A 17,919-nucleotide genomic window follows, 5' to 3' on the forward strand; every position below is an offset into this window, starting at 1 on the left:
TTCAGCTTCTATGTGTAAAGTAGATGTTACTGCAAGATGCATTTGTTAGAGATGTTTAATCGGATTGTTTTGGTGAATTAAAATATATTCTTAATGTGGATTTTGGGCAATTGTCAAGGTCTGTTTAAAGCAGGTAGTTTTTAATACTTAAAAAGTAAATTATATTAAAAAACTATAGTCATGAAAATGTTGTAATATTTCCTATGATGGACAGATATGTCTGGAAGTACATGTCAGGAATTGACTTCAAATATGAATTTCAAACACTGAATTTGTATTTGAACGTCATCTTTTTAGGTTTTTTCAATGCATAAATACATTCAGTGTTTGATTCAATTTGTAAAAAAAATTAAATGTAAAAAGAATTTCTCTGAAAACGATTCATTGTAAAAATTATTTAAATATAAAAAACATCATTGTTAAAAATACTCTCCACCAAATTTTTTACACTTAATTTATTTATATTGCAATGGTTTTTTTACCTATAACTTTTAAAATTTCACCTTTAAATTTATTTGTTACACCACTCAAATATTAACATTTTAATATTTACTGATTTAATTAAATAAATGTTTCTTCTAATTCTAAATTCATTCACGCTTTGGATAGACACAGAAAAACCAGAACAGTGATAGAAATTTGATGGGTTTTAAAATGTAAAATGCTGTAAAAATTCAGTCTGGCACATATTAACTTCCATACCAAGGAGGAAAATCAAGAACAATAATGTATTTCAGTTCCTAAACTTAAATAACTCTTGCTATAAATAGAGATTGACTTTGCAAGTTTGGTGCTGATGCACATTTTGACTTTAGTTGCGTTCGCACAAAATGTTCCGTGCCGACCCATCAACACCAGGCAGCGTTTCCTAGAAGAGATTGGCAAAGTCATTCTTAGAGTTCCTAAAGTGCTGTGTCGGGGCAACAGTCGGCGAAGAGTTTGAAGCTGATGATTAACAACCGAACTCCAGGAACTACTAACTGCTGTTTCTGTCGACGCGCTGCCTCGTAAAAACTTCACTTTTGTGCGTCGCTGCTGGAAAAGCTGACACTTAGGAATACCTTGAGGTAGATACTGGGAAGGAAGGATCACCAGAATTTAAATTATTTCAGAGACATCACAAAAGGGATTTGGATGTTTTTTAAAAATGAAATGTGATTTAGCTTGCTAACATGTAAGCTAATGTTAGCATTTACCGTTTTGCTTTGCATTTATAGTGCGAAACAATATTTTCCCGTCCTAAAAGCAGACCAGAATAATTATGAAATAGTGTAGCAAAGGATGACTTAAAAGTAGACATTATTACGAGTGTTATATTTCTAACTTTGTGTTGGTTTAGTTGGTTTAGACCAGTTGTGTTAAACTCAAACACACAAGGGGTCAAATGTTGTATTTATGTATCATTTTTGATGCCGATTATTTTGATTCCTGAACTTATCTCAAAACTATCCTCTTTATCGGTGACTTTATGGACATTTTATGGATTTGGATTTTATTATCTATAGTATAAGGAGACCTTATTAGGAGAGAAAATATCAAATAAACTGATTCAAGTGAAACATCATTGTAATCAAAAATATTAATCTTAACAGAATAGAATAGAATAGAAAATGTTTATTCATCCCCAGAGGGGAAACACACTATAATGTCACTAATAGGTGAAATTAAACCGTGTGTTTTATTGACTTTTTAAATTACAATAAGGTAGTTCATAAAAAATGATGCTTTGACTTCATCTTCAAAATTAAACAATGAAAATAAAATAAAAACAAATAAAAAACTCCAACAAAAGAGCATTATTTTGTCATTTTGCTCTGAAACTAAATTCTATATCTATGTATGATTTTATATTTATATGTACTAATAACTAGAAGTTATGATGGGATTATCTTTCTTTTCGGTGAAAGTAAAACATAACAAACACGTAAATAACATTTAGTTCTTTTATGTATATTCTAGAATGTGCTGGTGTTAATGAAACTAATGAATATTCTTTATAAAAAACACAAAGATGATTTTATCTGAAGTGCAGCGCTGAGGTAAAGAAAGCGAGCTCAGGTCGGATCAGGACTGATGGAGGTCGTCCAAGAGGATCCGCTGTGAGGGAGGCGAGGCTTCTTTATCATTCTGAGCCACTAACCAGAGATGAAGCCCGTTGCCACGGAGACATGGCACCTTCAAGAAAGATGACAGCCCTCACAAATCAAGCCATTCATACGTGTGTGACGCTCACAGTGACGTGTGTGTGTGGAGTGTGTGTGCAGCTGCTGATGAGAGTGTGTTCTGTCTCTCTAAACACCATGATACCGGACTCCATCGCTCCATGTCACTGTCCGCCCGTCCCTTAGTGACAATGAAATCTGAGGGAGAATCTTCACATTGTCACTGGCTGAGAATCTGCTCAGAGACTCTCTGTGATTGGTCACCGCTGCTCCACCAATCCAACGGACTGTATCTAAGAGACAGGGCCATGTGAGGTTATTTAAATCCAACCAGAGACTTAGAACATTCCATGTTTCCCAGTGTAAAAAAAAAAAGAGCGAGAGCAGCCGATTGGAGGATGGTGGGAACACGGAGAGAGTGGATTGGTTGTCGTCCGGTTGAGTTAGGAAGTCCGAGCAAGAGTTGAAATCCTGCGTCATCCAGTCGATTTGATTTCAAAACCTGAAATTCTACTTCACTGAATCCTAAACTAGATTTACGGCGTGATTCGGAGATTTGTCGGAAGCCGCCGGACTACTCTGCTCTCTGACTTTTACTAGCGATTATCTGTGTCCATTTTGAAACCACACCTTTTTTTTTGGTGCGTCATACTTTGGATTTCTACAAAATGGTGGTCACTGGTGTGGAGAGAAAATACAATATATGGACCAGAAGAAAATGTAGAATTTTATCCTTATATTTTAATTATTATTATCCTTTTTTTAATTATTCAAGAATATATTGTAATTTATTATTGTTTTCCTCATTGGTTGTTGTTATTATTTCACTTTTATTTTTTGACTATCAATTGTTTTTTCCAGCATGTGTTAATTTCGGTTAACTTTTATAATTATTAAAAAATCTCAGGTATTGCACCATGTTTTCATGTTTCAATGTCTTTTATTCCTGGATTCAGAGGTTCATTGTCACGTCTTCCAATAAAAATGAATGTAAAGAAAAATAACCTCAGTATATAATACGTTTATACGATTATACCATATTGGTCTTATCCACATTTTGTTATTAGTAAAACATTATAATATATAATAATAAATACATTTAATCCATGCAAAAACAAAACAAAGTATTTTCATGAACACCCTTAATGTATTTATTACTTAAGTTTGACTTCATGAAAAAAAACAGTTTGATTCAAATAATGTGAATGTGAATGATTTATTATATTGATTTCAATAATTTCTAAACCATATTTTATATATAACATTTGAAAAAAAATAATCTGAATTTGCCATCTTCAAATGGAGATTTTTGAAGGACTTCACTACAAAAAAACGTGAAGAAAAAATGTAAAACATTTATTTTTAGAATCATTCAAACTAATCATCATGCCTTGTGAGCGCGCGTCCGCTTATCGTGATCGCGCGTCTGCAGGCAGGCTCGTACACTTGCCAACTTCCGTTTAGCTTCACGATGGCAACAAAACTTCATTTTTAGCAGCAAAACGAAGGTTTAACAACCTTTTTTCGATACCGCCTGGATCCCTTTCGCGATTTTAGGTAGGATAACCTCTACTTTTATTCAACAGGAAGGTTTAAAACCTTGTTTCGGTAAGTTTTGGTGTGTTTTTTTTCCTAAAACATTGTTATCATTACCGTCTTCTTATGAAGCGTATCCTCGGAAGTAAACGTGTCAATGGAAGCACCGATGAAACATTTAGGTAGTTTGACAGAATAATGATGAACTGTGCAGCTTTTTGTTCCTGAAGTTATTTTAAGTGCACGGTTTGTTGTACTGGGCTTCCACGGTGACGGGCGGTTGCCATGGAAACGGAACGAGAGCGCGCACAGAGGGAAGCATAAACATGTACACGTTTGTGTAATATTTAAAAGCAGAAAAACGCACCTTATTTTCATGAACTAATGCATCTGAGTATGTATGCTATAAATAACATTTTTCTTGTCGCTTATAAATGTATCAGTACAAAAGCTTGTTTTATTTGTTGTTTGTTTACATTTCAGCTGTTAATAAACGCTGCAAAAGTAAGACCATGGAGGGACGACCGAAGCTTCCAAGCCCGTTCATCCCACAACACCGGTCCAAAACAAGTGCTGAAATTGTCAGTGAAGTCAGACAGTCACTGAGGGTTCCACACACCCAGCGACCGTTCACACCTGGAGACCAACAGAGGCGTCTGTTCGAGAGAACGTCGACTCGTGCAGGTCATGACAACAGACCGCCATCCAGCTTCAGGTGAGCAAATACACATCGTCAACAATACAGTCTACCTGTGTCTACCTAGGCCTCCTAAACCCTGGTGTACATGGGTGAAACCCATGGTCTTGGGGCCAAATATTAGCAAGCAAAAAGGTTTTTTATCAACAAAAACATGTTTTGCAACAATTGATGTAGATGGTCGATCGATTGATCGATTGATTGATTGATTGTTTGTTTGTGAAGCCTTTATTCGTCCCACATGAGGGTTATCACAGTATTTCACAAAAAAAGATCAACCATGCAAACACATTATTTTAAGACGTACTTTACACACATAAAAATAATATCAAAAACAATAATGAATTTAAATGATAATGATAAACAATTAAATTATAAGAATGATAATAAAACATAAATATAATGATAAAAAGAAGAAAAAATATATATAATAAAGTTGGTAAAATAATGATAAATAAATGAACAACAATAAACATTGGTCCACACACACAAGTACAGAAATAACAAGTTTAAAAACACTGATTAAAAAGATTCTATTGTTTAAATAACGCGATCGCAATTAAGGGAAAGGGAGCGGCGGGATCTTTCCTTCCCACGAGGTGGAAATGGAATTTGATAAAAGGACCGGAAACCAGATAAAGATTAGTCATGTTATGAATCACAGTGGAGGAGGATTATTTATGTATTTATCTATGACATAATAAAGAGCTCTACCTCGCTTGGACCTTTATTTTCTGTTAAAAAAGGTCGAGTTATAGTTTATTTGGATATTAATTCAGTTTGGACTGAGACGTTGACTGTTTAGAATGTTGGTGCCTTGAGTTATTGAGTTAATAATGTATCTGCTGAGACTGTGCCATACAAGCAACGACTTAGGACTTTCATTTTTCTTTACTTGCTCCGAAGCTTTTTGTCTATTTACCACTGATATGATTGTTTTTGGCTTCTTCACAAGTGCTTCGTCCGTGGCTGCCACTGAGTTTGACACTTTATATATCAAACTGTTTTTATAAGATACAAAAATGTGTGAAATATCTTAAATGAAAAATGCAAAGCCCATGTAATTTAATTTTAAATAGCTGAGTCCTTCCACATGCTTGCATGGACTCAAAAGGGGTGATTTTTTTTGTGTGGCAATAATGTTGAAGGACTTGTAACTTTTAAAAGTTCTGTAACTTGCTTAATATTTGATTAATGTTTTTACAAAGCTATAATTTGAAACCGTCTTTTGGAACGAGACCAAACGTTAAAGAATGACATTTTAGACGATAACTTGTTGCATTCACTTTGCAGTCTCAACTCTCAGAGTTTCAACTCTCCTAACTCCAGACCTGGTTCAGGGACCCGCCTCTCTCCTTTGGACCACGTAAACAACCTTGTAGCAGTAATATTCAGCGATTTGTGTGATTTTTTGCCTTCTAACGGATTTAAATACCTCTTTATCCCCAGATACCGAAGCTACCAAATTTCTTCATTGGAGAGAATTCTATTAAGGCCATTCCAAGACCCCCGACCGTCCCAATAGCTGAAAAGAGGGGCTCCGCGGGAACTCGTGGACGCCTAATCCGAGCTGGATCTCTCACTCTGCTGCCTCCTGTAGAGAGAAACATACATGGTAGGACATTTTATTTGAACAGGTGGAGAAGAAGAACGCCTTTTAAGCAGTTTTATAGCTCCAAAATACTGTGGCAGCACTTTTTAAGAAATGAATGGAGCTTTTCACATCCTTACCTGATTTACATTCTCCGTGGTTTGGGATTGTTTTTAAAAATAAATGTACTGGTGCTATTTGAGGATGTAAATGACCATGTTTGCTCGACTGGCATGTTGATCCAGAAACCTACAAATAAACTTGTGCTCAGCAGAGAAAGAGAAGTCAACGAAAGGACACATCTGTGAAGGCCATACTGAGGTCTGCAGCAGCAAGCCACGCAAACAAGGCCCACGCAGGACAGCCAGTGAAAGGTTTGTTTTATATCTGTGTGTTTGACCTTCTACCTTCACTCTCTCCTTTCTAGCAAAGAGGCAGATCAACAAAGAGTTGATTTATGAGCACGCAAATGTTGCCTCCGTAGACCTTTCCTAACAAAGTTTATTGTTTGAACTTTTTTTGTTTTTCTTAAGCTTTTGTTCAGTCTCATCTGCAAGAAACATCATTGAATGAACAGGAAGCTCACAGTTCCTAGTTCCTCAAAGGAATTTCCCCGAGGGATCAATTAAGTTCTATCTATTCATAAAAAACAAATGTACTTCTATTCCTCATTAACTTATTTATTTAACTGACCAAAAACTGTTTTCTTCAACTACACAATCTGGATAATCTATGTGTTTGTGTCAGCAAGAATTCTGACCCGCTCTAGTAGGAGAACTCACATCTCTCCGATCCTTAAAACTCTTTACTGGCTGCCAGTTTCCGGCTTTACCCTGATTTTCTGAGACTCCTGTGTTTGTCTTATGTGTTTTGACCTTTAAAAGTATGTATTTTAACTGTGTATTGTTTTGTTGTTCAAGCGCTTTATGACCATGGTCTAAGAAAGACGCTTTACAAATAATAATTACTTACTTACTTAATATTTCTACTGCGTCAAAGTCATCTTAGTATTTATGTCTCATAACAAGTATATTTACATTTGCCTCAGATGTTTGTTTTTTTCGTTTTCAGAGTAATCCATTCACTTTTGGAGTTACAAGCAAAAATGTATGTTTATATGATGTACACGACCGGAGCTCACTTTTCTTTGTCCGAAAACGATACTTAACACCATCCAAGTACCTCCACACTGATGGTCTGTAATGTTGTGTCGTGTTATATTGGCCCCATAAAAAAATGGCTGACTCTGTGTTCGCCTTTTTCCACTTAACCACAAAAATGATTGATTCTGAAGACCATAAAAATACATCTTATAGTAACGCTTAATCAGCAGGATCGTCTATAGCAACATTTTCATATATAGGGTTTTTTTTAACTCATATTTTACTTTTTGAGTAAACTTGGCTGAAATAAGCGTCTTGAAAAATCAAGAGTCACATCCTTTATTTTTTTCTAAATAAAACACCTTCTATTTATAACCAATACAATAGAAATTATATAACGTATTTTCTTTGTTTGTGAGGCCCAGTATTAAATGCCTATTGGACAAATGCTATTTTTTCAATCATATAAATAAAATAAATGTACTTATATGAACATCACAATATATGTCAACTGGAGTATGTTGTGGAGGTCTGCTTTTCTTCTTCTATTTTCTTTAAGATAACAGACATTGAACTTATCTTGTTCATTACAATGAAAAAGAAGAAAGTCTGACTCATACCAGTCCGCCTCAGACCAGAACCTATATTTGTCACTGATTTTATTGCTGCTCTTCGTCAGCCTGGTGTCCTCAGGATGCCTAGCACTGGGCGTTGACGGTCCTGATGTCAGACCAAGACCTTCAATTCTTACTAACAGCCTAATGTGAAGTGTCCAGGATGAGGATCAGCTCCTCCAAATCTGAGGCCAGAGTCTTCTGTCCATGTTGGAAGTCAGGAGCTCTTTTTTTTTATGATCTTTTTCAAACGATAATCCCAACTCTTCTGCATCAAGGGAAGCCATCTTCGCCGTCATAAGGCTGTTGTCCAGGTGCTTCCCTGGTCAGGTGTTCATGTCCAACGAGGAGAAGTATTTTTTTTTCAGTTCTGTCAGACAGATGCAGCCGACACTGACATCACCAGAAGCCTGAGTGGAAAAAGGACCAGCATGGGAGATTAATATGATGAGTCAGATGAGATATAAAGATTAGACATCCACTGGGTTTTCGACAATAAGCCCGGCTTTTATGGCTCCAAATGGCTCTTGATTAGATTTGATGCCCATCTGGGCACGGCGGGCAGAGCAGTGTGTTGTGTCTACACCGCTCTGGTCAGAGGGAAGACAGGGATGAGGTCATGTCTCCGATAGTGCACGAGATGTCTGATTATTAAAATCCTAATGGAATCATCCCCAATGTATCTCTTGTCCTCGTCAGTGTCTGATGGTGGAGTCAGCTAAATGTTGTCTAAGCATATATTCTAGCTCGGAAACAATCCATGACTGTAGTACACGACTATCAAACTCATGCCAGCTATTACACATGACTTGATTTTATTTAATGATTATGTTTTTGAGAAGAATATAAAACTGTCAATTCAAAAAAGAGTTTAAAGTATTTATATGTCAAATTCAACCATTCTGATGGATCTGGATCTTATAATCCATGCGTTTGTTTCTTCTCGTCTGGACTATTGCAACAGATTGTTTTCATGTGTAAATAAGAAGGATCTGTCTCGCCTGCAGTTAATACAAAACTCTGCAGCGAGAATTCTGACCCGCTCTAGTAGAAGAACTCACATTTCTCCGATCCTTAAAACTCTTCACTGGCTTCCAGTTTCTTTCAGGATCAACTTTAAAATTCTGGTTCTTACTTTCAGATCTATTCATGGTCAGGCTCCTCCTTACATCACTGATCTGATCCAGACTTACACCCCAGCTCGGGCTCTGAGGTCTGTGGATCAGAATCTACTGATGGTTCCTGAACACGCTTCAGGAGAGAAATCCTTCCAGACTGTTGCTCCTAAGCTTTGGAACGATCTTCCTCTCTGCGCTTGATGGAGTCTTCTGACTCCTTCAAGATTCATCTTAAAACATTTTTATTTGTTCAGGCTTTTCCTTTATTTTCTGGAACTCCTGTGTTGTTCTCAGTATTATCTTGACCTTTAAGTATATATTTTATTGAGTATTGTTTTGATTGTTTAAGCGCTTTGTAACCCTGGTCTGGAAAAGCCCATACAAATACAAATTACTTACTTACTTCCTTACAGTTGAGATGGAATCTAAAACTCTTAACTCATCATGCAGTTGAACAACTTGACATAAGTGATCTTAAAGACCGTATAAGAAGCTCTGTCGTTCGTTTAAGACTCAGGGTAGAGCATCTTATCGTGTGGAAATCTAAGTTTATGTACTTTATTTAGTTATCGACACTTGAAAAAAAAGGACAAACGTATCTCTCTGCATCTGTTTTAGTCCATTTATATATTTTCAAGGCAATACCTCAACACCCTTTTCAAACTTTTGTGGCCGAGTGACATTCAGGAGCGACAGTTTCTGCATTGAGCAACACATGATCCTGACACTGACGGCAAACAGGTGATGTGGCTGCTGACAACTGTCAACGAGAATGTCTGCAGTGTAGACAAACCCATTTCCTCTGTCATGATGCTCAGAACAAACTTTCAGGTCGCAGTTCAGCTCAAACACACGAGAAACACCGATTAAAGTAGCGCCCTGGCGACACCCTGTGGCGGAATTGTGAACAGCTCCGATCGCCAACCTGATTCTTTTTTCTTTTAAAAACTAAAAAAAACACTTTGAGTTAATTCGCCCTTTTGTTTTTTGTGCTTTCCAACAGTCAAATAAATCCGCCTGCTGTTGACTCAGGAGTCCAACCAACGATCAAACAGAGAACAGGTTTGTCAAGTCACTCCATTGAACTTTTGTCATGTGGTTTTACAAAGGATGCTGTTTTCATTTAACATAAGGACCAACTTCATAATATAGACGCAAATGAAAATCCATCATCTAAAGAAAGGAATACTTAACAAGTGAATCAATAAACAAAAAAGATTAGGTCCGGAAAATATTACTCATTGCATTTAGTTACATAACAAACATGACAAACCGTGTCACGTTAGTTTGGCTGACACAAGTTCAAAGTGCATAGAGGTTCAAAGCTATTGAACGAGTGTTTAGATGACACACTCCTGCCCACATGCAGCCGTCTGACACAAAACAAACGAGAGGAAGTGGAGCTGTAAAGGTGACCTTTTGTGGGTAGCATTTAGCTTCCTTTTTGAAGATGAATGGAGCTGGTTCACAGTACGTGTTCTAAGTGACTTCATGCATTTCACCCCATGATGTTCTGCAGGCGACAACACCGGCACAGACGCGGAGGAAGTCGCCTGGAATTCAACTGTTGCTCCACTTCTGCGTCGACTGGAGGCTGCAGGTACATGTGCACAAACATGTATGAAAGGACACGAAATAAGTGATAGGTTTTCTTTAAATATTCAAAAAAACATTTGGTGGTTGAATTTAATGTCACAGGAAATCTCTGAAGGTAAAACAACTGCACACAGGAAAAAAAAGGATTTTGTTATGTCGAACAAAACTAATAATAACAATAAGAAAAATATTTATCAAACCATAAAACGAAAAGCAAATTACAATTTCAAGTTAATTGCCCACAAATAGTAATTGTCTGTCGTTCTCCTGTGCTTTAACTAGTGCCGACAGACATCATTGTCATTTCGAAAGATCCTCAAAATATTTCACAAGGTGTCTGCTGTCAGCAAATATGCAGAAGTATGATGTTTCGAAATGACTTCAAAGCTGAATTATTGAGATTTGAATCATCCCTTTGTCTACTGGCTGGTGTGGATTCAGAGTTTTAAGTTCATTTATTTCACCTAAAGAAGAAGGGAAACATTCCACCCTCTTTTTCTCTCAGTTTCACAGGGTTTGACCGCCAGAAAACCTCGGAAAAAGGCGTTGTTTTATTGAAGGAAGATGCATAATTGATGGGGAGGGTTCGACCTCTGGTTCGACCTCTGGTTCTTGATGGAAATGATAAAAGTCCCTTCAGTAGATGATTGACACATCACAGAGTTTCACATCAAGTCTTAAACAGCATTCAATTCATGAATCCATAGGAAGGCCTTAATTGGTATTTTATGGTTTATTTATACTGTATATATTTTTAAACCATAAAATAACTGTTACTTAAATATATGAAATATTATAAAAATGAAATCTGATTTTAAAGCCAAAACTTTTATATATATATATATATATTTAATGTTTAGAATTAACGATTTACATATTCACAACTTTTTTTTAAATTTTTGTGTTTCAATTCAACCGGCTGCTTGATGGCAGCGGTCATTACTTGGAATACCACAAAATCTTGGCCATGACTGAGGACGAGAGGATACAGTCGACTCCAGCAGCTTTTAAAGCTGACGTTTGAACATATTTGGGTTTCAAAACAAATGAAAGAGTCATGTGGTCTGTAAATTCTGCAACACCAGAGTCAAGTACTCGGACAATACTACACATACATCTTGGTCCCAACAGTATTGCGACGTATCGTATCGTGATACTTATAAAATATCTCCAGATTCTTGCCAATACACAACTGTACGATGTAACATCGCATTCAATACATGAATCCAAAAGTCTTAAAAATGTAATAGTTTAGATTTTATATTCGTTTCAAAATATCTGTTATTTATCTATTTAAATACAAATATATACAGATTGCCACACAAAAAAAAGTAATTGTCAAGGTTTTTAAATTCTTTAAAAGTCTTGAATTTAACTTAAGCTGCAAACTTAATCTTGCATCAGACAAATCTCACACTTGATCAATTGTTATTTTAATGTCTTTGATGTTAAGTCAAGTCTGTCTTCAACACAAAAGGTGCCTCAGAACCATCGGTAGAGGTGATGTGCAGTTTGTGCGACAGTTTGCACGACAGCCTGGCAAACGCGGACCTGCTCGGGAGGAAATGCAAGAGGAGGTCCAGTCTTCTCCGGACGTTGTTTCAATTCATCGACCTGGACTCCGTGAAGCTGGACCTGCACATCTCCAGGCTCTGCCTCGCCGTGAGTCGTCGGGTGTCGAGTCCCAGTCGTCTAGTTCTAAAACCCTTTCCTGTCCTCAGCTGCACATCAGCGGGAACAACCTGCTCAACATCTGCAAACTCATCTTCAAGATCAGCCGAAGTGAAAGTAACGACAAGTTCTTTCAGGACTCGTCGATCATAGGTGCTGCGTTTTGGTTTCCACATGTGATCCCGTTCAAGGTTCACAACGAGTTCTCTGTGCTCAGACTCTCTGCTGGTCCTACTGGTCCGCGAGCAGACGTCCACCTCAGGTGAAGCCCTCATGTATGTCGTCGGCGCGCTGAAGTTCATCTCCGGGAACAAAGCGATTCTGCTGCTGCTCCTCGACAAGAACGTCTTCGGTGTCGCGCTGACGCTTCTGAAGAGCCTCCGCCAGCCACAAGATGACCTTCTGGCGATATCAGGACACATCTTAGTTCAGGTGACACAACCGTTCAAGATAGAAAGTTGTAACAATAGACAGAAATGGACGCTATTTTTTTTTGGTTGGTTTACACACAATATTGTCACAGCCACTTGTAAGGGGTGAAAGAAAATATCGGTTCACCCAAAACATCACAACTTTTTTGTCAGGATACTGTATCGTTATTGAACAGCACAATGTTAAAAAAAAAAAAGGTTTTAATTAAAAAAAGAAAAAGGTTTGGCTTTAAAAGTCAGATATTTTTTTTATAACACTTAAATAATAGTTATTTTATGATTTATGTATATATATACTGTATATACTGTATATATACATACAGTATATATACAGTATATATAGATATATACAGACCAAATTATTTTACTTTTTCCCCTTTAGAAATAACAATTAAACGTATTACATATTCACAGCTTTTGTTTATTTTTGTCTTACAATTAAATTGGCCGCTAGATGGTCAAAAATTGAATACAACGAGATCTTGGCCGTCACTGAGGACGAGAGGATACAGCTGATGTTTGGACATATTTTGGTTTCAAAACAAATGAAAGCAGTTACGACTTTGTCAAGAGTCATGTGGTCTGTAAATTCTGCAACACCAGCGTCAAGTACTCAAGTATTCTTGCCAATACACAACCCTACGATGTAACCACTTTTTCTTTTTTTCTTTTTTCTATCTGACCTTTGACCTCTGCAGCTCACAGTGCTGCTCAGGAACCTTGCAGATCACCCAGAATCCCGTCCACTTTTCGTCTCGCACGCAATCCTGCCGGAGCTCTGTCAGGTGCTTCGTCAACATCGGCGAGACGCAGACGTTTGCACAAACATCTCCCGGATCTTCAGGTGAGACGCTTGAGTTTTTTTTTATCCGTGGTGAAGACGAGTCATGCCGAGAGATGTAGACCAATCTTTATTATGACTTTTTTTTTTTTTTTAAACAACGTAGGCGTCGACCTACTTATGCTTAAGTCTGCGATTGTGTCCTTATTTAGTCAGCTGTGTGAGTGGAGTGGTCATTAAAAGTTGTTGTCCTCTCGTGTCCCTCAGTAAACTCTCCTCTTACACCGAGTGTCGCCTCGCTCTGGCCCAGACCCCCGGCTGCCTCCAGCTATTTTTAGAACTGCTGAGCAAACATCACCAAAAAAAGGTGAGTGTGTGTGTGTGTGTGTGTGATGACACACTTCTCCAGTGGGGATGATGTGACGGCAGGAAGCCTGTTTACCTCCAGATCGAGTTGTTTACGTACTTCTGAAGTACTTTCCCAGGACACGGTGTACGAGTGCGTGCTGTTCCTCGGCTGCACGTGTGTGTAGGAGGAAATACATTCATTAAAGGTGTTTCCATCAATCTGTAACTTGTAAGTCCACCACAGGTTTTAACTGTGGGTGGACCTTTAAACTGACATCCCATACCTGGAGTCAGTCCAGACGTGTCAAACATGATATGAACCTTCGTCACCATCTCATCACTGATGCTCACATTCGTCCTGGTCTTCTTCCAAGTGGCCTTCGATGCGATCATATTCACGCCGGACATCTCGTAAGTCCTCGCTGTTAAGAAACATAAGTCTTGGTTAAAGCCTGGACATGTGAGGGTTTATGACTGGAAAGTAAAATGATGAGATGAGCAGGAATCATGATTTTAAGCGAAGATTGTTTTCCTTATTTAAAAATATAACGATTTAAAATGAGAACATTTTCCACGTTAAGGAATTTAGATTTACAGTATATTTACTGAATGTATAGAAAGGTTATTTGAAACAAAATTAAAAAAAAAAAAGTTGACTCCCACCAGTTGAGCTAACTCATCATGCATGCTGAGAGGAATTTTCATGGGTGTCTTCTGCCCCCCTTCCTGGCGCTTACAATGATCAGAAGGCCGTCTGCCTCCTTACTGCCCCCTTACAATTTACAAAAGGAGCTGAAATTCTGAAAAAAATCTTCCTTAGCATATGAAACATGTGGTTTGAAATTCATCAATTTAAGCATTTTATAGTTGTCTTCCGCCCCCCTTATTTCCCCCTTTCCCTTTACCTGATTAAGTTGGCCCTCCCCCCCTAAAACCTTCACTAAGAGGTTAATAATACATGCTCATTTTCAAGCTCTTTGTCTTCATAAAAAATGGACGCATTTAAATTTTCATAGGGGTCTGCCCCCCGTTACTGCCCCTTAAAATTTATAAAAGGAGCCAAAATTCAGGGAAGTATATGAATTTTATGGGGTCTTCTTATTCCTTGAACCACTCTTCCCGTAACTAGATCGAGTTGCCCCCCCCCCCATAACATCTACTGAGAGGTCAGTACTGCCTCATTTTTAAGCTATTTTGTCTTCTGCCCCCCTAACTGCCCCCTTACAATTCATAAAATGAACTGATATTCTGGAAATATTCCTTTCTTAGCAATGGAAACATATGGTTTAGATTTCTGAAAGAAATTGGACATATTTTAATTTATTTTCATGTGGGTCTTCTGCCCCCTTAGCGCCCCCTTACAATTCATAAAATGTGCTGAAATACTGGAAATCTTCATTACTTAATGTGTAATGCATATGGTTCGTATTCCATTAAATTGGACACCCTTTAATTTTAATGGGGGTCTTCTTCCCCCCTTGACCTGATTGAGTTTCCTTCTCCCCTTAAAATTAGTAGTTTATAATCTCATTTTCAAGCTCTTTGTCTTTGAATTTTAATGGGTGCCTTCTGCCCCCTTACAATTTACCAAATGGGCTGAAATTCTTTCTTTCTAAGCATTTAAAACATATGGTTTAAATTTCATCAAAATTGGACGTATTTGAATTTATTTTCATGGGGGTCTTCTGCCCCCTTACAATTCATAAAATGTGCTGAAATACTGGAAATCTTCATTACTTAATATGTAATGCATATGGTTCATATTCCATTAAATTGGACATATTTTTAATTTCCATTGGGTTTTTTTTCCCCCCTTGACCCGATAGATTTTCCCTCACCCCCTTTTTTAAGATTTCTCCGAAATTGTATATCAACAAATGTAACCAATAAGAAGTCTAGTCTTGACCCAGATGTCAATCCACCTGCAGGACCTGGTCGTGCGCCTCCTCTTCACTCTGGGTAACCTGGCGTCCAAGAGCGACGAAGCTCGCCTGCAGCTCTTCCAGTGCGAGGGTAGCGTGGATTCTCTCCTGCGCCTCTACCAACACTACCAGCCGCGGACCGAAGCACGGGAGGACGAGGACGTGCTGGTGAAGCTGGTGTGTTTGCTGGCGAACATGTGCATACATCCACTCGTGGGTCCAGAGTTGGGGTCAGACGTGAGGTGTGTGGACCTGCTGCTGGAGACACTGGGTAAGCAGAAGGAACTCAAACAAATAGATTAGCACTGATGTACTTTTGTACTAGTCTAGCACATTGTGAGGAACTTTTTGTGTCTTTTGTGCGACTTGTAACCACTTCCTGTCTGTACAAGAAGTGACTTTTGTGTCTTGTTCTTCTGCATCAGTGACAGTTCAGCATGTTCTCTGATGGTTTTACGGTCTGATAACACAGCTGTTCACAGGCAGGATGTTGTCTTGTGTGTGAGTGTGTGTGTGGTCGTGTGAGTGTGTGTGGTTGTGTGACTGTGTGTGTGACCGTCTTAGTTTAAAAGTCTTGTTAGTGAGAAATGTTGTGTCTGTAAAACGTCAGGTTTGACTTAAAACAAGTACTTGTGTGAGAAACACCTGTCGGTGTGTGTCTAATGTGTGTGAACCTGCTGTTGTGTTGCCGTGTCTGTGTGTGTGTGTGTCAGGGCTGCTGAGTGTGCAGGAGAGCAAGGAGCTGCTGGTGAACGTGGTGGTGACCATCAATAACCTGAGCTTCTACCAGGAGAAAAGTTCTGCGCTTCAGGAGAGTCAGCTCACTGTGTGCAGGAGTGAGTGTCGTAAACACAACACAACTCACTCACAACACATGATATGATTCTATTCAAAGTCGTTTTCCACTTCAGTGATGCTGAAGATGATGCTCAGCTCCGACATGGACGCGGTGCTGGAGGCCACGCGAGTGTTTGGGAACCTGACCAATGAGAAGAAGGTGCGGAACTTTATCATGGAAAATAAAGGTAAATAGAGACCAGATAGAAAGTTACTCAGCCTCAAGTTATTTATGTATTTCAAGCTCATCCTGTCCTTTACTTCTGTCAACAGTATATTTGTTTGTTTTATGCCTTAAATATTACATTTTATACATTTTCTATGAAAACTATAATCAAACAATTTCCATCTATAATAAACATTTTTCAACTATAATCAAACAATTTTCAACTATAATCAAACAATTTCCAACTATATTCACACATTTTTCAACTATAATCAAACAATTTTCAACTATAATCAAACAATTTTCAACTATAATCAAACAATTTCCAACTATATTCACACATTTTTCAACTATAATCAAACAATTTTCAACTATAATCAAACAATTTCCAACTATATTCACACATTTTTCAACTATAATCAAACAATTTTCAACTATAATCAAACAATTTTCAACTATAATCAAACAATTTCCAACTATAATCAAACAATTTTTTACTATATTCAAACAATTTTTAACTATATTCAAACAATTTTCAACTATAATCAAACTATTTTCAACTATAATCAAACTATTTTCAACTATAATCAAACAATTTTCAACTGTAATCAAACAATTTTCAACTATAATCAAACAATTTTCTACTATATTCACACATTTTTCAACTATAATCAAACAATTTCCAACTATATTCAAACAATTTTTAACTATAATCAAACAATTTCCAACTATAATCAAACAATTTTTTACTATATTCAAACAATTTTTAACTATATTCAAACAATTTTCAACTATAATCAAACTATTTTCAACTATAATCAAACTATTTTCAACTATAATCAAACAATTTTCAACTGTAATCAAACAATTTTCAACTATAATCAAACAATTTTCAACTATATTCACACATTTTTCAACTATAATCAAACAATTTTCAACTATAATCAAATAATTTTCAACTATAATCAAACAATTTTCAACTATATTCACACATTTTTCAACAATAATCTAACAATTTTCAACTATAATCAAACAATTTTCAACTATAATCAAACAATTTTCAACTATAATCAAACAATTTTCAACTGTAATCAAACAATTTTCAACTATAATCAAACAATTTTCAACTATAATCAAACAATTTTCAACTATAATCAAACAATTTTTTACTATATTCAAACAATTTTCAACTATAATCAAACAATTTTCAACTATAATCAAACAATTTTTAACTATAATCAAACAATTTTCAACTGTAATCAAACAATTTTCAACTATAATCAAACAATTTTCAACTATAATCAAACAATTTTTTACTATAATCAAACAATTTTCAACTATAATCA

General features: G+C 36.9%; 1 protein-coding gene across 2 annotated transcripts in view; it reads left to right on the forward strand.

The window, feature by feature from the left end:
• The first annotated feature begins 3,641 nt into the window (after positions 1 to 3,641).
• armc2 (armadillo repeat containing 2) overlaps positions 3,642 to 17,919 on the forward strand; it is a 17,056-nt gene continuing 2,778 nt past the window's right edge. Inside the window, exons 1-15 of one of the 2 annotated variants that reach the window (XM_087804998.1) lie at positions 3,642 to 3,719; positions 4,182 to 4,413; positions 5,689 to 5,761; positions 5,845 to 6,010; positions 6,258 to 6,360; positions 9,825 to 9,883; positions 10,341 to 10,421; positions 11,895 to 12,079; positions 12,139 to 12,241; positions 12,306 to 12,520; positions 13,218 to 13,363; positions 13,568 to 13,667; positions 15,577 to 15,841; positions 16,284 to 16,406; positions 16,482 to 16,595. In XM_087804998.1, the coding sequence (XP_087661124.1) occupies positions 4,211 to 4,413; positions 5,689 to 5,761; positions 5,845 to 6,010; positions 6,258 to 6,360; positions 9,825 to 9,883; positions 10,341 to 10,421; positions 11,895 to 12,079; positions 12,139 to 12,241; positions 12,306 to 12,520; positions 13,218 to 13,363; positions 13,568 to 13,667; positions 15,577 to 15,841; positions 16,284 to 16,406; positions 16,482 to 16,595 (1,936 nt within the window). In that variant the 5' untranslated portion in view covers positions 3,642 to 3,719; positions 4,182 to 4,210. The remainder of the gene's footprint in view (positions 3,720 to 4,181; positions 4,414 to 5,688; positions 5,762 to 5,844; positions 6,011 to 6,257; positions 6,361 to 9,824; positions 9,884 to 10,340; positions 10,422 to 11,894; positions 12,080 to 12,138; positions 12,242 to 12,305; positions 12,521 to 13,217; positions 13,364 to 13,567; positions 13,668 to 15,576; positions 15,842 to 16,283; positions 16,407 to 16,481; positions 16,596 to 17,919) is intronic. The other variant, XM_087804999.1, reaches the window with a different exon arrangement.

Source organism: Callionymus lyra, chromosome 13 (assembly GCF_982586985.1).
Source record: "Callionymus lyra chromosome 13, fCalLyr1.hap1.1, whole genome shotgun sequence".
Taxonomy (NCBI): domain Eukaryota; kingdom Metazoa; phylum Chordata; class Actinopteri; order Syngnathiformes; family Callionymidae; genus Callionymus; species Callionymus lyra.